The sequence below is a fragment of the Balaenoptera physalus genome (genome assembly GCF_965194825.1).
Source record: "Balaenoptera physalus genome assembly, chromosome: 2".
Lineage (NCBI taxonomy): Eukaryota > Metazoa > Chordata > Mammalia > Artiodactyla > Balaenopteridae > Balaenoptera > Balaenoptera physalus.
The window spans coordinates 154,777,294-154,803,890 of NC_138883.1; the positions used below are offsets into that span (position 1 = coordinate 154,777,294).

Sequence of the window (26,597 nt, forward strand, 5' to 3'; positions counted from 1 at the left end):
TTATGGTTTGTGCTCCAGTCTGAAGTTGCATTTTTTTAAGTAGGTAAGTTTGACGCATTTATGTTTATTCCCATAAGATGTGTGGTCTTAGTTCTGTCATGTCGTTTTGTGATGGTTTCTGTTTTGCAACTTTTTCAAATATTTCACTGAGTGATTTTGTTTGATTTGCTGTAGTTGTGTGCCTGTGTTTTGAAAATTTGAAAGGTTTATATTTTAGTTCTGGGTTAATGATAATTAGAATGTTACATGATGTCCTTAACCATCTATTTCTTTAGATTGTCTACTGACTCCCTATGATATTGCTCTCTTTTGTCCCTTTTCCTCCCTTTTCTTTATCAGCAGATTTTAATTACTTATATTCTTTCTTCATCTGTTCCTTTGTACTAAGATGTACATTTGAATGTTGACTATTTGATTTATTAGCTTGAAATGTTTTTACCCTCAGATATTTTACCAAACCAAACTTGGGTCCACTTGCCCACATGCAGTAAAGCCAATCTACTGTACCAGGTTGTGGTGAAGGAAAGTACAGCATTTACTGCAGGGCACCAAGCAAGGAGAACTAGCAGCTCATGCTCAAAAGACCCGAATTCTCTGATGGCTTTCAGGGAAGGGGTTTTAAAGATAGTGTGAGGGAGGGGGCTGCAGGGTACCTGATCAACTTGTGCACAATTCTCGGATTGGTTGGAATCAAGGGGAAGTTTCCAGTATTATCAACCTTCCGGTTGCAAGGTCTAAGTGCTTGCAGTCAGCAGTTTTCATCTGGTGGAGGTCTGCTTCCTGTAAAAACAACTTAGGAATGTGTGTCAGATCTTTTTCTTTCAGGGAACTGGGAGTTGGTGATTCTGCTCTGTGGCGGATTTATAGTCTAAATTGTTACCTGTTTTCTGACCCAATAGCTATTCTTTATTTCTACATCTTCACATTCCTAATCATTATCTCTTGAGCCAGCCTTCTGAGACTCAGGGGAGCCTGGGAGACTAAAGCAAAAGCCTTTTACTTCAAAGGACAGGGACACAGGGGTCGTATATGGTTTCAAATATAGATGTGAAAATCATATTGACACGGAATCCCATTTTCTCCTTCCTCCCAACTTTTCTCATATCATTCTTGAATTGTGAGGCTTTATATCATGTACGTCTTTCCTGTAACCCTAACTTCATATCCATGGTTTCCTTAGTCCTACACTTAATTCAGCGCTCCTGGCCGTTTCTTCTGCAGCCGTTTCCCCATTCATCTCTCCTACTGTGATTTATCTTCAGCTTTGTGCACACTGATGAATGGTTCTGAACTGGACCTTTGCAGCCCTGCACCAGTCCTCCTCCTCCCCATCTGCGGTCACTGCTAGGCTTCCCCGAGTCTGAAATGTCGCAACCTTGCGCCACCGCGACACCTGTTGGCGGGAGAGAAGGACGCGGGCGCAGGGGTTGGTGCGGGCGCGGTCCTCCGGCCGGCAGGGGGCGCGCAACAGCGGGGCGTCCTCGGCGCAGGAGCAACGCGCCTCTCTCCCGGCCGCACGCGCCGTGATTCCGCGCCGCCGCGCGCCCCGCGGGCTCTGCGTAGGGGTTGGCGCCGGAGAGGTCCGGCCGTCGGGGGCTGAAGCCGAGCGCCCAGCCCGCCGAGTCCGCGGCGCCTGGGAGCCTGTGCGCCGCCGCGGCCCGGGAGCGTCGGCCGGGCGGGCCGGGTAAGAGGCGCCCTGGGCGGGCCGGAAGGGTGGGTGGGCGGGCGGGGACCGGGGCGGGTGCGCCTCCCCGGGCGGCGCTGGACGCGACGCCGCGGCTTTAGGCCGCGCCGCCAGGGGCTGGTGTCCCGGCCCGTCCCCGAGCCGCCGGTGCCTTCGCATCAGGCGGCCCGGCCCCGGCCGACCCTCCGTGTCTCCCTTCGCGCCTCGCCGCTCCTTTATTTGCCTCGGGTCGCCGGGCCTTCGCATTCCTAGTCTTCCATTCTTCTTTCCCGTTTGTCCACATCTCTTCTGGACCCGAGGGCGGCTTTTCCTCCCCACCGTCGGTAGTGTTTTGGGAAAAGTTGCTGGGCCTCTGGACCCCGTAGGCATGCCTGGGTCACCTGTGGCTGGGGGTGCAAAGGAAGGAATCTTTTCTTTCTTAGGCTGCAGAACGGGGAATCAGGTGTGGACTTCTGTCAGGGACGGGGGTTTACCTGGAAGGGTGGAGGAAGACGTGACTCTGGCACTATCTCGGTTCTTGTCCTTTTAAAGCGGTATTTTAGCTTCGATGTCCAATCACCCAGCATTTTTTTTTTTTTTTTTTTGAGCATCTCTTTTCGCCCAGACCATGTGTTAGTAACAGCGGATGCAAGATTCATAAGATTCTGTCCCCACGCTCTGTGAGTTTAGTTTCCGGGGAAACAGCATAAAAAGCCACGCCTGGGTTGATCCGATTGACCGGAGTGGGGTCTGGAAAGCCTTCCAAAAAGGAGTGAGGCTTGAAACTGAGTCTTGGGGGTGTTTTGTTAGATGTGCAAGATGAGGGAAATGTTTCCTGCAGAGGAAGGAAATAAATGTAAAGATACCAGAGGTGAGGCACCTTAGTGCATTCCGGAAACTGCAGGAAAGGCAGAGGTGTGAAGAGGGGTAGTCAGGTCAGATCAATAAGGTTCTTTGAGAAGTCAGTAAAGGAGAAACATGGGAGGTACTTATTGCTAGAGGCAGGCAGATGGGTGGAAAGTAGGATATTCTGGATGAGAGCAAAATTCCGCACATTCTCATGTAGGTGAGGACTGTGTGTCCTTGCAACAGGTGGAGTCTTTAAAGGCTGCAACTCAGTTTCCACAATTTTATGGGGTAAATGCCACAGACGTTTTGACTATAGTAAGGATATTTAGGGAATATAGGGTATTACATTAGTAACTTAAACTGAGAGTTTTATTTTAGAACTTTATTAAGAAGTGTGCTGCCTGCTGTACAGTTTACAATAGAGAGTAGGTTGTGAGTTAGAAATATAACAAGGTGTCACAGAGGTGTTGGCCCTCTGAGCTGTTCTGATCGTGGAGTTCCGTGACGGATAAAGATAGCCTTTATGGAAAATAGGAATCTGGAGAATTGTGCGTTCCCAAAAGTAACTTTATAAAGTGGATTTCTTTTTACCTGGCTTGTTTTAAATTACCTGTAAGGAGCAGATGATCCAGGGCTGGTATTCATTCCCCAAGTCTTTCATAATAGGAAATAGCGAAGGACGTTCTTTGATACCCTTAAGTTACAGGTGACTCGTGGACTTTGTTTGCAATACTCTCCAGCCTATGGTGCTTCGGTAATGATAGACTCTATGAGAATGGATGGGAATACTGAACTATGACAAGGGTGTCAGAGGTGGAGGTACAGGGAAACATTTAAAAAATTCTTTAAAAAGTCATAAATCTTACACACAAAGCAGATGCCTTTTATTACCTGTGTTTTTTGTGGACATCAACAGGCACTGCCCCTTATAGTTCCCTTCCTGTTCCTTTCTGTCTGTATGTACAGTACTTCGCATATTCTTTAAGCTTCGTTTTTAATTTGTGATACACAAGTATCTATTTAGTGATAAAAAGGTCTTTTCTTACCAAGCCTGCTTCTTTAGGTGCTCAGAGCTCAGACCTTGACTCATTATTAGTTGTATGGTGGGAGTAGTTTTTCTCCCATTAGTTATGGTGTACAATTTACCATGCTTATCTCATATCCTGCTTACCACAAGTTATGTCCTTAAAGGGCTGATCTTACTGTTTCATAATAATATGATTTCAGTAGGTTCATTAACATCTTCTGTCCACTCTGATATATCTAGAAAATATTTGTAAGTCACTTATAATGTTCCAAACATGGTGCTCAGTTAGAGATATGAAGATGAAAACAGAAACAGCCCTTACCTTTAAGGGATTTATGATATAGTAAGAGATAGATGTGTCACCCAGTGGACAGCATAACATGATCTGAGTGTGTTCGGGGGGTAGTTGGTTTTATGTGGGGGTCGTAGTCACCAAAGGCTTGAGATGCACTTGAAAGACGAGTAGGTGGGATGCTTCTGAGACGACGTCTTCCATGTTCTTTTTCTGCCAGTTGCACGTGTTTTAAAAAATACTTTGCCAGCTTAGGTAGAATCTTGAAAAGTCATCATTATTCTGGCAGACTGTGTTTACCATGTTTCTTTTTAAGAAAAAAAAAAGCATACATGGAAGATTTGTTGATCAAAGGATGGTGTTACCATGATAAAGAAGTAAATAGTGAGAAGGTATTTTAAAGAAGTTATAAAAATCACCTGTTTGTATTTGCATTTGATCCTGGCTTCTTAAGGTATATCCAAATGTTAGAAAGTGCTACGTTTTTATTACTTGGCACCATACTTTATGAAATAAATGTGTTATATCATCTGAAAGGCATCTCAGCATTAATGAGGTTAAGTTCAGGTCCTAACAGAGTCTTGTTAGTGCACTTGTTACATTTCAGTGTTTGCAGTGGAGAGAATGAATGAATCGACTGTGATATATTTACAAGTGCTTAAGGCAACTAAAATAAAGATATACACACCTTTTAAGGAATAGATGGAATAAGCTGTGTCAATAAGATTATATAAAAGGAGGAAAGCATGGAATTAATGAGAATGGGGTTCAGGTTGCTGCTTACCCCTGGGCCCGGGAGATCACTTGGGTGGCATGGGATGGGGGCCATGTGGGTTGAGTGTGGTTTCTTGTCCAGATGCTGTCTCTTGTTTTGGGTGGTGAATTCACTGGTGCTTGTAGCATTATAGTAATTAATTGAAGCAGGCCACAGAAGTGTGTCGTTGCTGTGGTTAATCCACTTCTGTGAATTTGAAGATCAGTGAGAAGGAGAAAAGTGAAGAAAGCTCTTCTGCATTTACTGGGATGCGGAGATCTGATTTATAAGCTCCGAGTTAAAGAAAACTAGCAGATGCTGGTGAGATGACATCAGTTTCTAATATTTAAAGTGTGTTTTCGAAGGTTTTGAGACCAGAAACAAGGAACTTTTAAGGAACATGAGATTTTGCTGCACAGTGACTTCCAAAGCTTGCAGAGCGAGGAGAATCAGGTGGAATTGTCAACAGCCACCTTCAGTGTAGACTGGAGTCGGAGGAAGTGCAGTCTCGTGAAACCTCACCAGCACCGATGACATTGTTAAGTACTGGGTTCTTAGCCAGAAGGACTCTGCTGGAGGTAGAGAGCCTCTGCGCTGCTTGATTTTGTAACCCTGAAATTGGGAAAATGTTTCCATCAATGTTTACTCTTCTGGCAGGGATATGTCCAGCAGCCTGTTACCTCACACCTCCTCCCCCAGTGCTGCTTCTCCCCTCCCTTTTACCTATTCTTTTTTTTCTTTTAATTTTTATTGTGGTAAAATATACATAACATAAAATTTGCCATTTTTAAGTGCATGGTACCATTGTGCGACTATTGCCACCATCCACCTCCAGAACCTTTTGCCTGCTCTTTACTTTCTCGTGGAGCCTGTGGGCATTGTGTAGTTTCACTGCTGATTCATGTGGCCAAATAGAATTTACTTAATTATTAATATTTCAAAAGTGTTTATTAAATGCCTTCTCTGTGCCAGAAATTGGAGCTGCAAAAGTGAATAAGCTGGTCTTTACCCTTCATAGTTCAGTGGGCATTTGGGTACTCTGTTTCCATTGGCCCCGATGTTATTTGTAAATACTTTTTTTAATGAATTTCTCAAATTTCTTATTAAGCGATATTGGGAGAATTGAAGTGGAGTTAGATTTGCAAACAAATTTTGATAATTTAGCTTTATGATTTCCCAGAATGCGTTGTTTATATTTGTTTCCCAGAATGTGTCAGTCTTACCTTGCTTTTATAAGATTAAAGAAAGATAAAACAAATGAACCCATAGTTTGTTTACTAGGCTTTGGTTTGGTGACCAATTGAATGAAGAGGTCTCAAAAAATTAAACTAGGTTAGATGAAAGATGCATGGTCATTTCTGAAGTAGTGTTTTGAGAGCCACATTACAGTTGACCCCTGAGCAACGTAGGGGTCAGGGACACCCACCCTCTGCTCAGTCGATAATCCAAATATAACTGTACAGTTGGCCCTCTGTATCCACGGTTCCACATCCGTGGATTCAACCAACCGCGGATGGTGTGGTACTGTAGTATTTACTATGGAAAAAAAGCCGCATGTAAGTGGACTTGTGCGGTTCAAACCTGCGTCATTCACGGGCCCACTGTACTAAGCTGGACACTCAGCGTTGTTTTTCTTTGCTGTTGCTCTGAGTTTTTCAGGTTAAACTGAAACTTTAAGGATGTGTTACCTAGAGAGGAAGGATTAGTTTTGAATACCAGGTAGGCTGGGAGAAAAGCACATGACAGCCTCTAAAGCTTTTTGGTGCAGTTGTCTTCCACAGTCATTGTGGGCAAGGAATTTCTGACGCCATGGCCTGGGAGGGGGTTGCAAATAGAGTGTTACCTCTGCAGTCGGCCTAACTGCCTGTTCAGCTCTGGGGTGGACATTGGTCTTAGTCCAGGGGTAGAGCAGTGACCTCCACAGACTGATGTAGGTTTTCATGGAGTTCACACTGACTGTGGATTAAAATAGTGGGTTCTGAAGTGGACCCCGGGGGCATGCCCTACAAAACTTCGGAGACATGGTCAAATTTCAGCCATACTTAGTTAAGAAATGGAAGTCATTAATTTTCCTCCATTTAGCCTCAGTGACTTGAACTTGTCTCAAGCTTAACATGACAAGGTGTTGCCAAGTTCACTTTGTCTGGCACTGAAGACAGTGAGCATTTCCCGGTGGGATGTGCTCTCTAGGAAGTTCTCTGTCCGTGCTGCCGTCACCTGAGCCGGTGAGTTGTCACAGGAGCCTTGAGGAGGAGAAAGTATAGGCATTCCTTGATTTTTTTTGGGGGTGACTCATTGGAGCCACCAGTACCCTGGGCTCTGCTTTTATTCACCCTACTTCTGTGCTGCCTTGGGGCCTTTCACTTAGAAATCAAAACTGAGAGCTTTCAGGTAGTCTGCGGTTCAGATATTAAGAAGGGAAGACACTGTGGAAGGCGACTGCAGTTGCCCGGGGCTGACTTCTGCCCAGGACCGGAACGGCTATACTGAGGGAGGGAGGCGGCATCCACCCTCACCCCCGCCCCAAGCACAGTGGAAGCGGGTCGGCCAAGGTGTTGGGGGTCTTAGAATCCATGCACAGAAGGGTGGAGAAATGAGCAGACAGACCGAAGTTTTGCCGGGGGTCAGACGTGACCCGGGGGGGAAATTAAATATTTCCCTTCCTGTCTATATCACCTTCTCTTGCTGAGACACAGACACAGGCAAAACAGGATTTGTATAACACAGTTTCAATGGTAAAATGCTGTATGAGCCTGGGAACTGACAGACTTTTGGAATGTGTCCATGTGTTAGAAACTACCCATGTTAAGCATTTCTTTGCAGTTTAGGGATTTTAATCAAAATTTTTTTCCTCTTTCCATCTGTGAGAAAGAGATTGATTTCTTATTTTGAGAAGTGAGCCATTTTGTGGGTTTCAGAACGTTGAGGTGTTTTAAAGGGGGCAGTAAGGATTTACCAGCATGAGCTCTGGAGTTCTGACTGCGTTTGAGATGGGTCTTTCCACTGTGACCTGGGGCAGATTTCTCTCTGGACGTCCCCATTTCCCTCCTGGACTGCTCTTGGTGTGTGATAAGGCTCTTAGTGAGTGTTAACTATTGCTGTTTTTGTTGTTGTCATCCTCTTGTGTTCCTCTATTCTGCCAGGGGTAGTATATATTGATCATTCACGTGTAGATTGTTGATTCTGTCTTTGTAATCAGTGTCATTAAAGATTACAGATTTCTTCTAGATCAATGGAATAGAATTGAGAGTCCAGAGATAAACCTTCACATTTAAGGTCAATTGATTTCTTACAAGGGTACCCAGACAATTGAATAGGGAAAGAAAGTCTTTTCAACAAACGATGCTGGACAACAGTATTTCCACACACAAAAGAATGAAATTGGACCACTACCTCACATCATATGTTAAATTAACAAAAAAAAAGATTGTAGACCTAAATATAAGTGTATAATACTATAAAAACCTTAGAAAAAACCAGTAAATTAAAAAAAAAAAAGATTACAGATTTCTACTTGGTGGGATATGAGGAAACCTGGTTATTAATAAGATCTAACCTTCTACCTTCCTGTCACATCTGTGAGGTCATTTCTGGTTTTTTCCCCTTAATTGGGGGCGTATATTATGGTTTTTTCTTTATAAAAGGATAACGGCCCACCACCACCAAAAAAAAAAAAAAGGTGGTTAATTGTGCTAAATCAGCCTTGTAATAGGTGTTTTTGTAAGGCTTCTACTTTTTGCTGTTGACACAAAATAGAGTTTTTTAAAAATTGAATATATGTAATTAATAATGCCCTGAATCTAGAACTTCCATCTTATCTCATTCTATAGAACAGAAGGATTTCACTCGTGAATTACTTGACCACATGATCTTATATATAGGAAAATTCATTCTAGAGGATTATTTTAAAAATAGTACATGGATGTAGCGTTTTGTGTCAGGGTGCTGACTGGTGATATCAGGCATGTTGGCTTCTGTCACTGAATGTTCCTGGACCAGGTGATCTCTTCAGATACCTCTTACCTCTGAAGTTCCATGATACTGCGTTATTTTAACATGGGAAGACTGGAAATCTTCACTACATTTTTGCATTCTTTAACCCCTACCCCTCTTGCCTTTCAGCATTAAACTGAGAAGATGTCCCTGTACGACGACCTGGGAGTGGAGACCAGTGACTCAAAAACGGAAGGCTGGTCCAAAAACTTCAAACTTCTGCAGTCTCAGCTCCAGGTGAAGAAGGCAGCTCTCACTCAGGCAAAGGTAAGAGAAGCTAAGCCCAGCTGTGAGAGCAGAGGTGTACCGGCAGGTGCCTCCTACGGGTTAAGAGTAGCCTGCCCCTCTGCCTCGTTGTTGAATATGTAGGGTTCTACGTTTGTAAGGGGAGAGGCTGGGTGGGGGGAGGGAGAGGAATAGGAGTTGAATACGGTAATTTCGCTTCTCCTGGGAATAGAACTGTTTCAGGGAATCAGAATGAGGAAAAACATACTCTTGGTTTCCAGCAATGATGCTGGTTGTCAAACTTCAGTATGCAGGTTGTCAATCTTGGTTGTCCAAGATTGAGAATTTGGTTAAAAGGCTATATAACACCTGATACTCTGGTAAATCCTGATTCTGGGTTGGGGCCTGGGGAGTCTGCATTTTTAGGGGGGGCAGTCCTGCTGTTTGTTATAGGTGGTTTGGAAGCAGCACTTTGAGAACGAAGCTCTGCGGTAACGACTGAGCTGTGATAATGTGTGTTACTGAAGGCTGGAGTTGGTTGTGAACGTATCAGGGTTTGTAGTCTGGGGTAATTGTTTTTGTTTCTGTTGTGTAATGTTGGGCGTTGGCAACATCCTTGAAATCATTCACCAGGTAAAACATTAAAAAAAAAAAAAGTAGTTGTCTACTGGATATTTGATATTAAAATGTTCCTGTCAAATACGTTTAGGAATGAGAATGGTCTTATGGTTTGCTTGTTGTTGTTTTAGAATATGATTCCCAGTGGAGGCTGTATCCCCTCCAGATGGGGCAAATATTGGTTCTAAGGGGTGAAAAAAATCCTGCTCTTCTTATGTATAAAGGCCAGATATACACAGAATACATAAACTCGTGTGTAGTGTATCTGTGGTATTAAAATTTCATAGGTGGAGAAGAAAATTTATTAAAAGGTTCCTTGAAGGAGGAGGCAATAATAAAAAAGAAGTTGAGAAGAACTGCTTTAGAGATACATATTTACCAATAAGATGAAATATTTACTGATAAGATGATATCATTTCTGGGATTTACTTTAAAATACTCCAGTCTCTGGCAGGGGAGGCAGGGATACATGAAACAAGATTTGCCATGAGTTGGTAGTTGTTGAAGCCAGGTTAAAGAGACATGAGTTCATTAATCATTCTCCTTCATGTTTGAAAATTCACACAATAAATTTTTTTAAAGTTGGAATTATTTTTCTTTTCCTTCACTACATACAGCATTAATATTAAAATGTTTACATTTGATTTCTCAGTATTGTAAAACGTTTTTAGGATTAGGATACCCACAAGTAGAGAAAACACTGTCTTAAAATTTAAATTGGTTTTGTCAGTTCTGTTGATTAGAGTTTTTGTCTTTTTCATATATCATTACCAGATTTAAATTTTTATGCCAGTACTATTTCTTTTTAAAGAGATAGAATTCCGTCTTTTTAAAACAAGCTTTCATCTCACATGAAAAGATTAACAGAACAAGTCTTTTTTTTTAAAATTAATTTATTTATTTTTGGCTGTGTTGGGTCTTCCTTGATGTACGTGGGCTTTCTCTAGTTGTGGTGAGCGGGGGCTTCTCTTTGTTGTGGTGTGCGGGCTTCTCATTGCAGTGGCTTCTCTTGTTGCGGAGCACGGGCTCTAGGCGTGTGGGCTTCAGTAGTTGTGGCACACAGGCTCAGTAGTTGTGGCTCGTGGGCTCTAGAGCGCAGGCTCAGTAGTTGTGGTGCACGGGTTTAGTTGCTCCGCAGCATGTGGGATCTTCCCAGACCAGGGCTCAAACCCGTGTCCCCTGCATTGGCAGGCGGATTCTTAACCACTGTGCCACAAGGGAAGCCCAAGTCTTGTTTTTTTGTTTTAATTTTTTTTAAGTAGGTCTAATTTTTAAACTCTTCGTTTCATGTAACTTTTGCTTTGGACATAAGATGTATAAATAAGGTTTTACATTCTAATGTTAATGCTATTTCATATATTCTATTCTTGAAGGCCTCAGTCTTCTCTTTTGTAAAGTGACTGACTCCTAGGAACAATTCTCATACTTAATAACATAAATTCAATTAGACTATAAGTGGACATAGTTAGTGGGCATTCTTGGTTCAATGGAAGATAAAATAGAAAAGCAGAAGTCGAAATATAGTAGAGATATACAGGTTAGATATACTAATCCACAAGTGTATGCCCAAGATATAAAAACATACCCATTCCTTGTGAAAGATCCACACTAGTTGAAGTGTAATGCGGAGAATCTAATGTAGAGCTTTTTTCTTATATTATTTCATATGCAAATTTAAATAAAAGCGACCAAACTTTCTGTAAAGCTTTTACAAAAATGGAGGAAATTTGTGTTGTAAAAAAAAAAGGGCTAAAAAAACTAGTATATGATTATTGTAATAACTGAATTAAAAGGCTGTTAAGATTGTTTTTCTCATATCTGAAAGGTTTGTTGCAGAGACCAAAAAAAGCTTTGTTACAAACAGTATGATTTTTAATTTGAAGCCTCAGTACACTTTTCTTATTTTTTGATGATTTTAGAGCCAGAGGACAAAACAAAGTACGGTCCTTGCCCCAGTAATCGACCTGAAGCGAGGTGGCTCTTCAGATGAGCGGCAGATCGTGGACACCCCGCCGCACGTGGCGGCGGGCCTCAAGGTACACTCCCCACCCCCAGCTGGGTGGGCCTCCTGCTTTCCACAGGCTGCGCTTTACACGTCACTCTGAACACACCTCAGTAGGCCTTGCACTCTAGGCAGTATCATTTTCAATTTAATGTTTACTTTCATTTTATCAAGTTTAAAACATTCATCTGTTTAAAACACAGTAGTTAATTATAGAAAAATCAGAAACTGGAGGTAGGCAAAAAGGAAAATAAATGACTTCGGTCCTACCCTCCAGAATTTAAAAACTTTGTATTTTGGAATAGCTTTCCATCCTTCGCCTTCTCCACCTTCTGTTCTCTGACTTGCTTTTCTCACTTAATATATTGTGAGTGTCCATCTGTGTCAAAAGTATAGGACCATATGATCATTTTATTGACTTCACAGTATTCCCCTGTGTGGGTTTGCCGTGAAGCTCTTGGTGGGGTTTCTTGACCAGAGGAACTGGTCCTGCTCCTGCCGGCTGATAGTCTGTTAAGAGGGAAAGGCACCCACCCCACAGTGGAAATTTTCTGAGGATTCTTAGTCATTCAACATTTTTTCCCACAAATTCTCTGCCTAATTTTTTCTTGCTACATCTAATGAAAAACTGGTTAATCATCTTCTGTTATTGTGTGTTGGCTCTAGAACCTATAATATCACCCCCAAGTTTAATCAGTAAGCATTTTCCTTCTTGCTGCATAGCCAATTTTTAATTGTAAAGCATTCCCATCAGGTGAATGTATGGTGATTTACACACCTATTTCCTAACTGTAGAACCAGTAGACCTCTAGTGAACACCTCTGCAGAGTGCTTTCTATGCATTTAAAATTATTTTCTTAGGATAGATTTCCTGAGGTGACATTAGGAGATCAGTCACTTTTATGGGCAATTTATTTAGCGCCAACTTGTTTCCGGCAGAGTTGTATCAGTAAATAGTATCACTTGTAACATGTGAGCGTTTGGGTTTTTCCTACCCTCCCCAGCATTGGGTATTAACATTCAAGCTTTTAAAATCAAGCAAGCTGCTTTATTCTTTATCGCATTTAAAGAAGGATGGCTCATTGTTGAACTTAAGCAGGGTTTATACAGTAAAAGTTGTTTGCTGTCACATATTGAAATGAAAAAAACTAACGTTCATGCTAACAGTCTGGTCTCTGAGTTAGAAACTTTGTGATGGCGGTGTTCTGTAAATCGAGGGGCTCGTTGTTAGCTTCTCCCATCTTAATAATAACTGAAAGGAAATGTCGTTGATGTGCTTTTGTGTTTTTAAAATGTCTTTTATGTGAACACAAATGAATAACCGCCCTTTGGGAGCCCTGCATTAAATAGATTTTTGTAAGATTTCCAGTGATAGGGCCTGGGAGGTGATTACAGTTACTTTTCTAATTTCTTTTATTCATCAAATCAAAGTGTTTTTTGAGTTTTAGGTGTAAGGAAACCATGGAGTGTTTGTTTTATGATGAAAAAACATCAAACTGCACAGTGTAATCCAGGAATTGTTGGATTTAGATCCATTGATGATGAGCATAAGCTCTCTTTATCATGCCCGTTTTGTGTTCATATATAAAGTACATTTTACAAACAGCCTTCCTGCCTTTGGCGGTGCTGGCATGCTCCTCCTGCAAGAGGTACAGAGTGGGCGCTCGGGGACACTGACCTGTGCTCATTTGGGGCATCTGCGGAGACCAGGGAAGGCATCTTACTTTTATAGACAATAAGGAGGCGTCGTGCTAGGAAAACTAACAGAAGAAAGTACGGAGATTTAGGAACGTGAGACCACGCAGTAGGTCAGGGCTTAGGAGAACCATGGAGATAAAGACCACGAGCCTAGGGCAAAGCCCCCTTCTCATTGTGTGTTTCTAGTTTACTGTGTGCTGTCTGCCTTTTGTTTTTACGATTTCTTTGTTAAGGCTACTACCTCTTTTTCTCTCATAGAGTAGCCCCAGTTTCTAAATGTACAGAAGAGAAATGCAAAATGTTGTCATCTGAACCTGACTTAGTGGACCTTAAAAAATGAATGAGGATGTGAAGGGAGTTACCTCCACCTGTGCAGACTCAGGCCTGAGATGCAGATGCCTGGGGAGGGTTTGCAGTCCAGAGGATTTCACAAAGCCCAAGAGGATGCTTTTTACCTTTTTTTTTCTTTTTTTTTTTTAAATCTTAATATGTCATGTCTCCATGTAATCAGAATCTAAAGTTATTCTATTAAATGACTATAAGAATGTGTTATTCATGAGTTGTTTCGTATTTTAAGTTTTCACAGATATATATATATATATATATATATATATATATATATATATATATATAAATAGAAGTATTCTGTGTTTGCTATAAATAATCAAATTTATTGCTTAAAATTTTAGGTGGTGGCAGCTTGTTTAAGACTTCCAGGAAAGTGCTGTAGGGTGTTTATGGAATTAATACTGAAGTGAGAGGTGAAATTCTTTGTCATGTCTGCTGCTCCCAGGCTAGGTGTGTGGCCATGTCAAGTCACTGAACCTCCTCAGGCATCTGCTCCCTCATCTGTAAAGCAGAGGCAGACAGGTGGTCTTCAGGGCCCCTCCTAGCCCTCATATTTTTTTGACCTTAATTCTGTGAATAAAATTCCAGGACAGAGGATGATACTTACTTTGGCATTTTTCCCTTCCTCAGGACCCGGTTCCCAGTGGGTTTTCTGCAGGAGAAGTTTTGATTCCCCTAGCTGATGAATATGATCCCATGTTTCCTAACGATTATGAGAAAGTAGTGAAGCGCCAAAGAGAGGAGCGACAGAGACAGCGGGAGCTGGAAAGACAGAAGGAAATAGAAGAGAGAGAAAAGTAAGGCCTCGCGCGGATGTGGAGGTGCTGTACGTTTGAAATGGTCGTTCAGATGTTGGTGAATGAACTTTAGTGCTGTCTGTAAGGCTGAGTGAGTTTCCTGGTTGGTCTGAGCAGTTGTCAGGAGGAGTCAGGTTGTTGTTAAGAACGTGTGGTCATTACATCCCAGCACGAAAACAAACTCCAGAGTAAATTTCATATATAGTTGCAGAAAACTTAGAGTATATGTTTTGGGTGAGTTCTTGGAGAAGTAACTTACAAAGTGATGTTGAATAATAGGGTTTTTTCCTGTGCTGTGACTCTGCTAGAGTCATAACTACTTAAAGTATTTAAAATGTTTTTCTTAACTTTTACTGTTTTTGAGCCAGATGGAGTTTTTAAAAACTCATATACATCTTTTATGTTTTTTGAAAGTATGGGCAACAAGGATTTATTTGCATTTCTTCTTTTAAAAATAGTATTAATTGTTAAATAGTTATATAAAATATTAATATACTATTATTTATTGAATCACTTCATGAAGTGAAAACATGTTCTAGAGAATCAAAATTATTTAATTAACTATTGCCTATTGTTGATATGCTTTAAAATTGAAAGAGGTAAATATCAAGGAAACTTTTTTCTTGCTATTTATATTCATATACCTCTTAAGTTTGTTCAGTTTATCTTCTGGATTTTTCTCACTTCTCATACTTTTGCTACTTTAGTCTTTAACCAGTTTGCATGCCCCCCACCCCCCCCAAAAAAAAGTCAAGGTGACGTCCTTGAGTTCACATCTCTGAATTGGTCCATCCGTGGTGAACGTTTGTTTCCTCTTATCACAGGAGGCGTAAGGACAGACATGAAGCTAGTGGGTTTTCCAGGAGACCAGATCCAGATTCCGATGAAGATGAAGATTATGAGCGAGAGAGGAGGAAGAGAAGTAAGGCATGAACACAGATACTATGTTTCAAACATGGTGCAGTTCCACCATTTCATATTCAATTTCGTAAATGGTTCATCTGACACTGATTTGGGTAATTTTCTCTCCAGAATCTCAGCAACCCGCATGTGCATGACAGTGTAAATTTACATTGTGTTTTCACATATAGTCTTTCTAACACTTACTTGTTGGACACTTGGAGCATTCCTTAAAATACATGGCCACTCTCGTCTTTACCCTCAGCACAGTCGCACCAACCTGTTCTCTGTATCCAGCTACATTTCTGTTAAGAACAGCACTGAATGGAGAGTCAAGGCACTCATTTCCAGAACCTTTGCCACTAACACGCATGACTGAGCTTCCCTGGATGCTGGTTTCTTTCAGTGTCGTACGGGGAGCAGGGAGACAAGCATTTGAACTAGGTGCTTCATAAGACCTCTTCCATCTCTAAGAGGTCTCTAAGAGCAGCATTGTAGTTGTGTTAGAGCCAAATTCTCAGTGATCACTAGATAGCTAAGCAGTGTTCATTCTTGAGAGAATGGAATGCTACTTATTTTCCCTTCATCATGTTTGATTGCTGGGATTTCCTGGATTTAGATCACCACTTTGGTTGACAGATTGAGATTTAAATGAGAAATTGAAATCTTCTTCTTGTCTCCTAGATACCAGGCACTGTTCTAAGCACTCTGATGGATTACCTCCTTTACACCACACAACTTTATACCACACAACTCAGATAACTGTGATAATCCCTGTTATAGTGGATTAGTGGGAATAGCGTTGTGTGTGAAACGGGTCCATTGTGCATCTAACCAAGATCTTTCTTTACCTGAAAACCTCATTGCAATGTGGTCACCTTTAACATGAGACCTAAGAAGAATGTTATCATGAAGCTGGAGTGTATTTCCACATACATGAACTCTGTTTTATGACCAGCAGTTTGGCAAGCTTGGTCTTCCCAGTGTACAGCCAAGGTTTTTCAGGGCTTAGTTTAAACTTTAAAATACTAAATGAGTTGGAAAGGAGTGGGTCTGTACTAATTTAGAATTCTTACTCTTTCAATGCAGATATGAATTATACAAATTTATAGAATACTTATTGCACAACAACAGAGAACCAAGCTCATAGATACAGAAAACAGATTGGTGGTTACCAGAGGCAGGGGTTGTGGGGAGCTGGGAGAAAGGGGTGAAGAGGGTCAAAAGGTACAAACTTCCAGTTACAAAATGAATCATGAGATTGTAGTGTACAGCATGGTCACTATGTTAATAATACAAATAATTGCATAGTTTTGGGGTTTTTTTAGATAATGTTTATTGTTTTAGGCCATTACATTTTGGGGATAAAATAATTGCATATTTGAAAGTTGGCTAAGAGTAGATCCTAAAAGTTCTCAACACAAGAAAAACTTTTTGTAACTGTATGTGGTGACAGATGTTAACTAGACTTTTTGTTGTGATCATCTCACAATATATACAAATACCAAATCATTATGTTGTACACCTGAAACTAATATAACATTACATGTCAATTATACCTCAACTGAAAAAAGGCTTCCTGCGTGCTGAGCACACTCAGGCACTGCATTGTTTTTCTGAGGAGGAATAGAGTTAACATTTGAGTGTGCTCTGTGTGTCAGGCATTATGTTAACATTTCAGACGCATTATCTCCCTAATCAACAAATGCCTGATTTATTAACTTGTTTTAGAATCCAATACATAGGTTGAGTATTTCTTGGTTTCATCTTTCCAGCTTACAAATGAGCTGCCCTTTTTTGTGAGGAGGTGTGCCTTCAATACTGAGGACATTTTTTTTTTTTTTTTGGAACATTAGCAGGAACGATACAATCTAATATTAGGGAAGTAATGGTGTTAATATCCGTTATGTGTACTGCTGTTAACATATTGATGGTCATATTTTAACGTGATTAGTAGCAAATTTTCAGTAAACCCTGAATTTTGTATACTAAACTCATTGGAGCTGATCTTTTCAGAATCAGTTAATAATCACTTAGGTCTTAGTGGCAAGGTGAAAAATGATAATAGGTATTTCAAAAGACATAGAAGTTTTATTAAGGCTCATATTTCTCCGGTGAAAAATGATAACAGGTATTTCAGAAGACATAGAAGTTTTATTAAGGCTCATATTTCTCCATAAGTATTTTTTCTAGTCTAGGCCTGTTAATCATTATGCATATACACTGGCTTTGGGGGATTTCTTTTGTGAAACATTGTGTGCTGGTGCAGCATGGTTTTGTAATTGGTTTCTTTAATTTACATTGTATCAGTTTTTTAGGAGTGTTTCATTGATGATTAAGTTATAATACACATGTTAGCACTTCTCCCTAGTGAAAAATTCCTTATGTTCTCTGCTCATGTTTTCCCTCTGGTTGTCTGGTAGAAAATGGAGTCTACTTTGGTTTGTTCGTGTCCACCATTCTCTGTCCAGGAAACATGAGCAGGAATGGTGACAACACAAAACAGATTGTAACCAGAAGTACTGACACTTCCAACTAGGTGTTCAGTCCCAGTGGTCTGCATCCTGGAAAGAAGGGTGCTGTCTTGTGGGGGATGCTCTGGCCTCACAGGGAGCTGGGTTTCATTCTGTCTCTGCCTGTTCACTCTCCCGCGATCATTTTCTCATCTGGAAAATGGAAGCAGTGATACCTACTTCTGTATTTTTAATCCTGGATTCAGATACTGAAGTCTTCAGATGTTAGTGGGAGGGATGGAGTAGCATCCCTTCCTGCTTCTTTCTTTGGAGGGTGGTGTGATGTGGCAGGTGGCGTGTGTCACATTCCTGAGGATCCGGCATCTGAAACGCTTTCCCTCCTTTAATTGGTGGAATTTCTGTTTCTGCAGGTATGGGCGGAGCTGCCATTGCACCACCCACTTCTCTTGTAGAGAAAGACAAAGAGTGTACGTACCCGTTTCTTCCCCTCTCTGTTCAGATACACATCTTTAACCCAGTTGTGGGAAGTCTTAGCTGGAATCAGCCAGGTGTCCTGAGTGCAGGGAAATGGCTGGAAACCCGTCTTTGCTCTAACCCTCAGCCAAGTGCTCCCTTCCACCCCTTAAGTTTTATACCAGGCTCTGAGGCATGGGTTTTTCTCTTGTGAGATGCTTTTTTGTTTGTTTTTAAAAATAATTTAAAAATAATTCATTTTGTCTTCTCCAACATTTCGTTATTTGGAGTTAGGTAAAAACAAATAGTAGCTGAGTTTTTGTGCTCGGTGGTTTAGGGGCTGTTCAATTTGTGACCCTCCACAAGGTGGCAGCACCTTCCTGGGTTAGGTCCGCGCACAGGTTGTGTGCATTTACTCAGATTGCCAAAACAGTCTTCTCCCAGTGATCTGTTCTAGAATTTGGGGTTGGAGTTGGACTTTGAGGAGTCATGAAGCTCATCTTCCTACCCTCTGGGTTGGACCATACCTAAACTATCCCAAGAAAATGTAGTCATCCCTAGTGCTTTTTAATACCTGTTGCACCATGAATGTTACCTTTTTATAAAGAAGGTAATTAAAAAATTGTTAAATACCTTTTGTGTGAAAATACCTGACGAACCATAAACCCCAGTTGAAACCAGTCTCTGGGAGTGGGACCCAAGCATCTGGATCAACAAGCTTCCTTGTTGATTCTAATGTGTAGCTAGGGTTACAAATCACTGAACTGGCATATGGTCCCTAACCTCAAAGACCTTTATTGTCTGCCAGGGTAATTAGGTCGTAAGATGAGCGTCTTAAGACAGGTACACAGGATGCTATGGGAGTCAAAAGAGGGGTTGATCAGATCTACTGGAACATACAGAAGGTCCAAGTGCAGTTCAGAATTGTTTTGTCGCATTTTGGTAAACCTATTTTATTTTCATCCAACAGTACCCCGAGACTTTCCTTATGAAGAGGATTCACGACCTCGCTCACAGTCTTCCAAAGCTGCTATCCCTCCCCCAGTGTACGAGGAACAAGACAGACCCAGATCCCCGACTGGCCCCGGCAACTCCTTCCTCGCCAACATGGGGTAACGGTCCGGGTGCTCTCACCTCGGCAGGTGCAGGGAGGGCGGGGCTGAACGGGAGGCACTGTCAGCCCTTCCAGTAGGTGCAGCATGTTTGGGGATGGGGCCTTTTTTGGGTTTATGGGGAGATGCTCAGTGTGCTCGGTCACGCAGCCTCCTTCTTGAGGATCAGGGTTCAAGTCACATGGAGGGTATCCCGGCATGTACTGTTAGGTTTTGTACAAAACATAAAGCTGTCTCATGGAAATTTTGAAAGATTTAGATGCTGAACATTATATTCTCTAGTTAGGAATAGTTTGTGATCATTATATTTGTTTTCATAACATTTGCAAATAGGTCATATGAATTAGAGCTGACTTACGCTATGTCCAAAAGATGAATGACATCTTTTTTTTTTTGATAAAATGACCTTTGCTTTAAGGTCATGGTTCTATACCTTTGGTCTAAAGACTCTCAGTCGTTCTAACTATAATTAGAAATTTGTTGGCGTATGAAAATCAGTTTTAAGGTTGACTTTCAGATGGGGCTTGTGGATTTTAAGTCTCACTGGATTTGGCATGTGTTTTGGTTAAAAGAGTGTTTTATGTGGTTTACTCTGTTCCTCGTGCTCTGAGGGGTTGTCAGGTGAAGCAGCGTTGCACTGAGGCCTTTGTTCTGTGTCCTCTAGAAGGACTGCCTCTGGTGGCAGTGCTGTGACTGTAGTAGTGACACTGGTCTGCCCTCACCTGTGTGCATGTGCTTTGATTCTTAGCGTCCTCGGAGCTGGGCTAGTCAGCGTTGGAGGAGATGGGTCCTCCACCGTAGGGTTTGCACACCGCAGGAGGATTTGGAGTTTCTCATCTTGTGTCCATCTTCTAGACCTGTGCTGTTCTCTGTGGTAGCTAATAGCCACACGTGGCTGTTAAATTAATTCAAAGTGAATAGAATTTAACATGTGTTTCTTTAGTCACGCTAGTCTCAAGTGCTCACCAGGCTAACAGCTACCGTACTGGGCAGTGCAGATGGAGAACATTTCCCTCATTGCAGAAAGGCTGCCCTAGAGTGTATGCTGGAGGGGGACAGATGTGAAGCCATTGGGGTGGTTTTGTTTGGTTTTTCCTGCTAATGAAAAAATTGACCTTTTGCTGGTAAGAACTGACTTTTTGCTGAATCCCCTTTAAACAGGAATTAAATCTTTATGCCTAAGGAAGATACAGTGTAGTACAGTTCATCAGTTTTCAGTCTTTTCTTTTTAGCCCTAGAACAGCTTGTTCAAATGAAATATTTAAGGAAATTACATACATGAAATACTGTAGGTACAGTTCTGGTTGAAGCAGGGTTTTGTGATTTAAGCCCTAAGTAGCAGTGGTCAATGGGGGGCACCCTTGAGACCCATGAGGCTCCTCACGGTGCAGTTTGAAAACTGTCATGGGATTAGAGAAAGAGCAGTGGACTGAGAATCCGGAATGGTGGGTTACACTTTCAATCCTGCCATTAACTCCTACAGAAATAATTCTCATGTGGTGTCTTGCTTTGCTTTCAATTAGCCTTAAGCTCGTCAGCCCATCTGGGCCTCAGTTTCTTCATTTCCAGCTCTGAAATAGATGGTCCCTAAGTGTCCTTTCATGTATGAAGTCAGTCATTGGAAACTCTGCTGTACTATTTAGAAAAATGCAATCATCTTCATTATGTGAAACCATATTTATTTTTTGACAGGCTCACTTTAAAATAAACTGGTTATGAGCCCTGTAGCAGAGCAGATACTGGAGCACACAGGAAGTCTAGTCTTTTCTAACAGGCCCTGGGGAAATCTCACTAGGGGAACTAGTGTTTCCCTCATCTCAGGGGTAATCTCAGGATGCCCAGGATTTCAGCATTCACTTTTTATCTTTCTCCTGAACATTCCACGGCTTCCATCTCATGGCCCGTTGGTAATTATATGTGGCCTCATGGAAGCCCTTGTGGAATTTACACTCTCTCTTTCCAGAAGGAGATTACTGTGATGTAAAATCCAATTTATGCTGTAGCTGATGACGTTGAGTGCAAGGACCTTTCTCTTTTTCCTCCCCACAGTGGCACAGTAGCACATAAAATCATGCAGAAGTACGGCTTCCGGGAAGGCCAGGGTCTTGGGAAGCACGAGCAGGGCTTGAGCACAGCGCTGTCAGTGGAGAAGACCAGCAAGCGGGGAGGCAAGATCATCGTGGGCGACGCCACTGAGAAAGGTGGGCCTCCCCTTGAGCGGGTCCCTGGGGGTGAGCAGGGTGGAGGCAGGCCATCCTGATTGTGATGCATTCCAGCTCTGCGTTGTGGAAACTGAATCCTGAGGCCCGTTTTTACAAATAGTTCAGAACAGACAGAGAGAGATAGGAACGCCCATGGAAGAAAAAGAAGACAAGAGACTTTGGCAGAAATGAATAGGACTCCAGAAAATCATGTCATGCCTGCTTCTACTAGCAAAGAGCCTTGTTACATTGATAAAACCATAGTTATGTTTTTATAGCAAGACAGAGCCATACACAGTATATCGGTGATTCTGTCTGCTACATCTCCATCCTGTAAGGGTTCTCTGCTCTTTTCTTTTTTCTGCCCTTTCATCCTAATTTTCTTACTGACTGATCGCTCTGTGAGACTAATGTTATTTTGCAGTCTACTGGTAGGTGATGCCTCCTTGGTGTTTTATTTTCATTTGATTGTTACAGTCTGTTCTGTAGTGAGGGCGTATCGGAATGAGTCAAACATGACTTAGCATTTTAAGGAGAACTGAGTGGTTTTGAGTCAGCTTAGCTGAACACCTTTTCCTAAAGAAGGGAGAGAACTTTTCTGGGAGCCCTGTCGACGCACAGCTTTAGGAAGCAGCAGTGAGCCTCACAGGCTAGAACCAAAAACCAGCAGTCGCCCGGCTTTGTGGGAGTGTCTGAAATTGGTCAGCTAGGGGCTGGCTAGTTACCAGCTCGTTACACTGGGCTGGGGACCTTCGGCCACCGCCTGAGCCAAGACTCACCTCTGAGGGTCGTGACCACTGTGCTCTGTGAGCCCTTTAGGAAGTGAGCTGAGCAAAAATGCAGGTAGTTGGGGATATTAAAAAGTTCTAGAAATTATGGTAAAAATTATACCAAAGCGAAGTGATGCTTTCTGCCAGGCCAGATAAGGCTGCATTTTTGCTGAGAGACTCTGTGGATGCTTATAGATGGCTCTAGGACATAGATAGTGGGGATTGCTATTGAAATTAAATTATTCATTGTAACTTGGACTCAGTGCTGTAACATGTCTATGTCTGATGATGTTTTCTTACAGATGCAGCCAAGAAGTCGGATTCAAATCCATTAACTGAAATACTTAAGTGTCCTACTAAAGTGGTCCTACTAAGGGTAAGACGCAGAAGGAGGAAACCTGTTTGCTCTCTTTGAATTGTGTCACTCCACCTTGACCTGTCCCTGCATGCTTGCAGCCCCCCTGATGACAGAACAGTTAAAGCAAACTGAAAATGACACTTTTGGATAGACTCCATATAAGACTGATTTTTAGATTCCTTTTTCACTAATGCTTCTTCGCTAAACACAGTATTTAAGACTACAGTGAGTAATTACTTTAAAATATTTGAAATTGTTAGAAGTTCAACTTGGTTTATATATTTTGATGCTTGCACAGTTGCTCTTATAACTATGAAGCTTCATGTATATTTTTATTTTTTATATATGTTTTAATACCAACTTTGGGGTGTTTCAGGGATGAAAATTTTCTTCGTGTCATTTGGAATTAGGAACGTTTGCCATCATGGAAAGAAGTTATTTATACATCCCTTTTAAATATTTGTAAATTATACTTTACAATGGAATTTATGTATTTATTTTTGTTTATAGAACATGGTTGGTGCAGGAGAGGTAGATGAAGACTTGGAAGTTGAAACCAAGGAAGAGTGTGAAAAATATGGCAAAGTTGGAAAATGTGTGATATTTGAAGTAAGAGGGGTTTCTTTTGATGTTTATAAACCCAAGTTACAATTGATAGACTACAAAACATTTTCTATAGAGACAGAGTGTGCTGTAAGTAACATATTGTCATACTATAGAAGGTGACAGATGTTGGTTAGTTACACTGCTTTTACTCAGTTATTACAATTTCAAACATAAACACAAGAAGGACTTCAAATTTTATTTGGTGAAGAAACATTTCATTTTGTGACTGAGGTTTAGACTTGATGACCGTGTGCTCAGTAGTTTAGTGACTTGGATGTGCCTCTGGTCTCACTCATTTGGCAGGTGTTTTCTTAGTGCCTCCCACATACCCAGTACTGCATTGAGAGCCTTGTGGGTGGGGAAACACATTCTGTGCTCTTGGTGATAATGTTCAGTTGAAGAAACAACAAAACAACCATGTGAAATTAGAGAACATTCAGTTGCTAGATTCTGTAATGTTGACTTATAAGTACAGGAGGTGAGAGAAGGATTAGATCCACACAAAATAGTTAGAGGAGGCTTTGTGAACAGTATCAGATGTGAGTGAAGCTTTGGAATGAGTGGGTAGGATTTGGGTAGGAGAGAACGGGTGTTCAGACTAGGGTCGCGGCTTCTGGGAGACTGAGGAGGGCTGCAAAATGGAGTGGTTGGGCGTGGTGGGTGTTAGCAGGAGCCGCGCTTATACAGTGGCAGTGGGGCTGTGTAAGCGGGGCCTAGAAAACTCCACCAAGGAGCTTAGCCTCATACGAGAGACGGTTAGCATACAGATCTTTTTACCTTAATTTCTGCTCACTTCAGCTTCTCCTCCATATCATGTTGCTGTCTGTTGACCGCGTAATTATTTGTTTATGTGTCAGATGGCATAGGACCTCCAAAGGTCCTGCTTGGCTGTGTGTTCCAGCACTTAACACAAGACCCGTCATAAACGGACCTTCAGCAGATTTTGATGATGAATGAATTATATTTATTTCCTTGGTATTTGACCATTGCTTATCTGTATATGATGATAATTGGAATACTTACTCTGATAAAAATCATTTATGGGAGAAAACTCACATTCAGTGTTATCTCCGATGATATCTTTACCTACTATACTTTCATTTCTTTTCCAGATTCCTGGTGCCCCTGATGATGAAGCAGTACGAATATTTTTAGAATTTGAGAGGGTTGAATCAGCGATTAAAGGTAAGTTGTACAGCTAACTATAAAGAATTAAAAAGTTGAATTTGTGATCTTAATCTGTGTAATTAAAACATGTTCTTGTAATGTCTACTGGAATACCTGCCTTAACTGACTGTCTTTTTGTTTGCCTTTTAGCTGTTGTTGATCTGAATGGGAGGTATTTTGGTGGACGGGTGGTCAAAGCATGTTTCTACAATTTGGATAAATTCAGGGTCTTGGATTTGGCAGAACAAGTGTGATTGTAAGAACTAGAGCCTGAGTCATCTCCAACGATCCTTCAACGAGCCGCAGACTGAGCAGAGAGCAAGGCGACAGGCAGCCTGCATGGCTGTGGGTACAGAGACTCTGGAAGGACTTCTAAGATATATGTTGACTGATCCCTTTTTTATTTTGTGGTTTTTTAATATAGTATAAAAATCCTTTAAAAAAAACAAACAAAAAAACGATCTGTGTGCCTCTCTGGTTGTTTCTCTTTTTTATTACCACTTCTGAGGTGATTACATTTTTTGCTAGGATTTCATGATAATTCTCAAGTGCTTCAGTGATAACGGCATTTCTTGCACTAAAAAAATCTAGAAAGTTTTGGGATATGGGGTTGTGTTACCCTTTGCTTTTCTTTTTTTTTTCTTTTTGATTCATTTTAATAAAACCTGCAAGTTACTAAACTGTAGCTTCATAAATTCTATAATAAAGTATCATCTTGGCAGTCTGCCAAAGGTGAAAATTTCTGCTTTCTCTAACAGAGAAATTCTTCTTATTGACTCCAATCGTAGAAAAAACTCTTTATGACCTAAACTAAGGTTGAAGAATTGTGAGCCTACCATGACCTGTTTGGATGAATCATTTTCGGTTAAGCTAAGTCAGACTATAGAGTTTGTGATGGATTTAGGGGTATTTGGGTATAGAAATCATGAATATAGCCTTTGTTTTCAGATATTCAAGCCTAGTCTTTAGCGTAGATCAGAAGTGACCGGTTAATTCAAAACCTCGCAGGTACATTGTAAATGTGTGCCCGATTATGTTTTGGAAATGGTGGTTCCCTGGGGTCACGTTTCTACTGGCAAAATTTGCAGTAGTGTTAGTTCTCATACATAATTTTAAAATGTGTAAAATTCAGCCACATCAGCTACTTAAACTGTACTGGCGATTAATATAATTATGGAATTGTGAAAAATTGTATCATTGAAGTGCAGTGGTGTATGTGGCTCAAACATTTAGCAGGGCCCAAAACAAAACAGATAAAAATGTTTGGCACTACGGTTCATTGGCCAGAGCAGGAAGTGTTTCCAGAATATACTTGTGCCTGTGTTCTGTTCCTTGCTTGCCCAAATGTTGCATGTGACTTACCTGAAGCGGCAGCTGCGGGACGTGCGCCTGTGTTGTCTCTTTAGGTCTTTACGACATGAGAGCGTCTTGTGACCCTGCGGGGGAGGAAAGTACTCAGCATTTCTTTGCATCCATGGACTTGGTTTGGAGACATAAGGAATATTCTGACCCTTTTTAAAAAAGGATTTTCTCATGTTTTTATTTAACATAAATAAAAGAATAACATTTTCTCTTTTGTGGTATTATTTTACTGAGTAAAAGTGAATTAAGACTCTGCTTTTGAAATAAAAGTGCACATACCCTGAAATAAATTTGGGTTAAAGAATATAAGGTAAAAGAATTACATAATTGGACAGAATTTTGTAGGACGTGAGAAATCAACAGCCAGCCTGAAACTAGAACAGGTCTACCTGCGGACTTAGCTCCGGAATACCAGTGATGGCGCCTGGCTTGGGCTTACCAGTACCTAAATGTGCTCACGCTAAGTATTTATTATGATGGCTTAGTTTAATTTGTGTAAACCCTAATGTTTTAAACTGTAAGTTCCAACCCCTTTGTTACCTGCATTATTATTGTTATGCTTTATAATAACATTGTTTATTTGCATTTAGGTGGATTTTCCCAACATTCTCATGATCAACCACCGAAATGCAAGTGACTGCACTACTTTGATTTTTATTAGCATGGGTACAACTTAGTGAATATCTTTCTCCCCAATCTCTCTAATAATTAAATTATCCATGATTGCAGTAATTACTTAGTACATTACTTGCAGTGAATTTCCAACATTAGAATAATTTTAAATCTCCTGCAATGTAGTGCTTGAGAAATTTGAAATTAATTTTCAGTATTAACTAAAATTCAAAGTAACTTCAATGGAAAATTTTCAATGTAAATTGAAAATTAATGAAGCTACAATATAACTAGAAAGGTTCTGTGTAGTAGACAT

At 41.1% G+C, this 26,597-nt stretch overlaps 1 protein-coding gene across 2 annotated transcripts; it reads left to right on the plus strand.

The window, feature by feature from the left end:
* The first annotated feature begins 1,483 nt into the window (after nucleotides 1-1,483).
* Nucleotides 1,484-25,876, plus strand: RBM17 (RNA binding motif protein 17). 2 transcript variants are annotated; one of them, XM_082450545.1, is made up of 12 exons: nucleotides 1,486-1,684; nucleotides 8,708-8,845; nucleotides 11,341-11,457; nucleotides 14,100-14,266; nucleotides 15,091-15,188; nucleotides 18,051-18,107; nucleotides 19,064-19,205; nucleotides 21,255-21,406; nucleotides 22,479-22,552; nucleotides 23,045-23,143; nucleotides 24,253-24,325; nucleotides 24,458-25,876. In XM_082450545.1, exons 2-12 carry the CDS (start codon nucleotides 8,723-8,725, stop codon nucleotides 24,559-24,561), a joined length of 1,206 nt encoding a protein of 401 aa, XP_082306671.1. In that variant the 5' UTR covers nucleotides 1,486-1,684; nucleotides 8,708-8,722; the 3' UTR covers nucleotides 24,562-25,876. The 2 variants fall into 2 exon arrangements, with proteins under 2 accessions (XP_082306672.1, XP_082306671.1); XM_082450546.1 differs by lacking the exon at nucleotides 18,051-18,107 and having other exon boundaries at nucleotides 1,484-1,684.
* The last annotated feature ends 721 nt before the right edge of the window (nucleotides 25,877-26,597 follow it).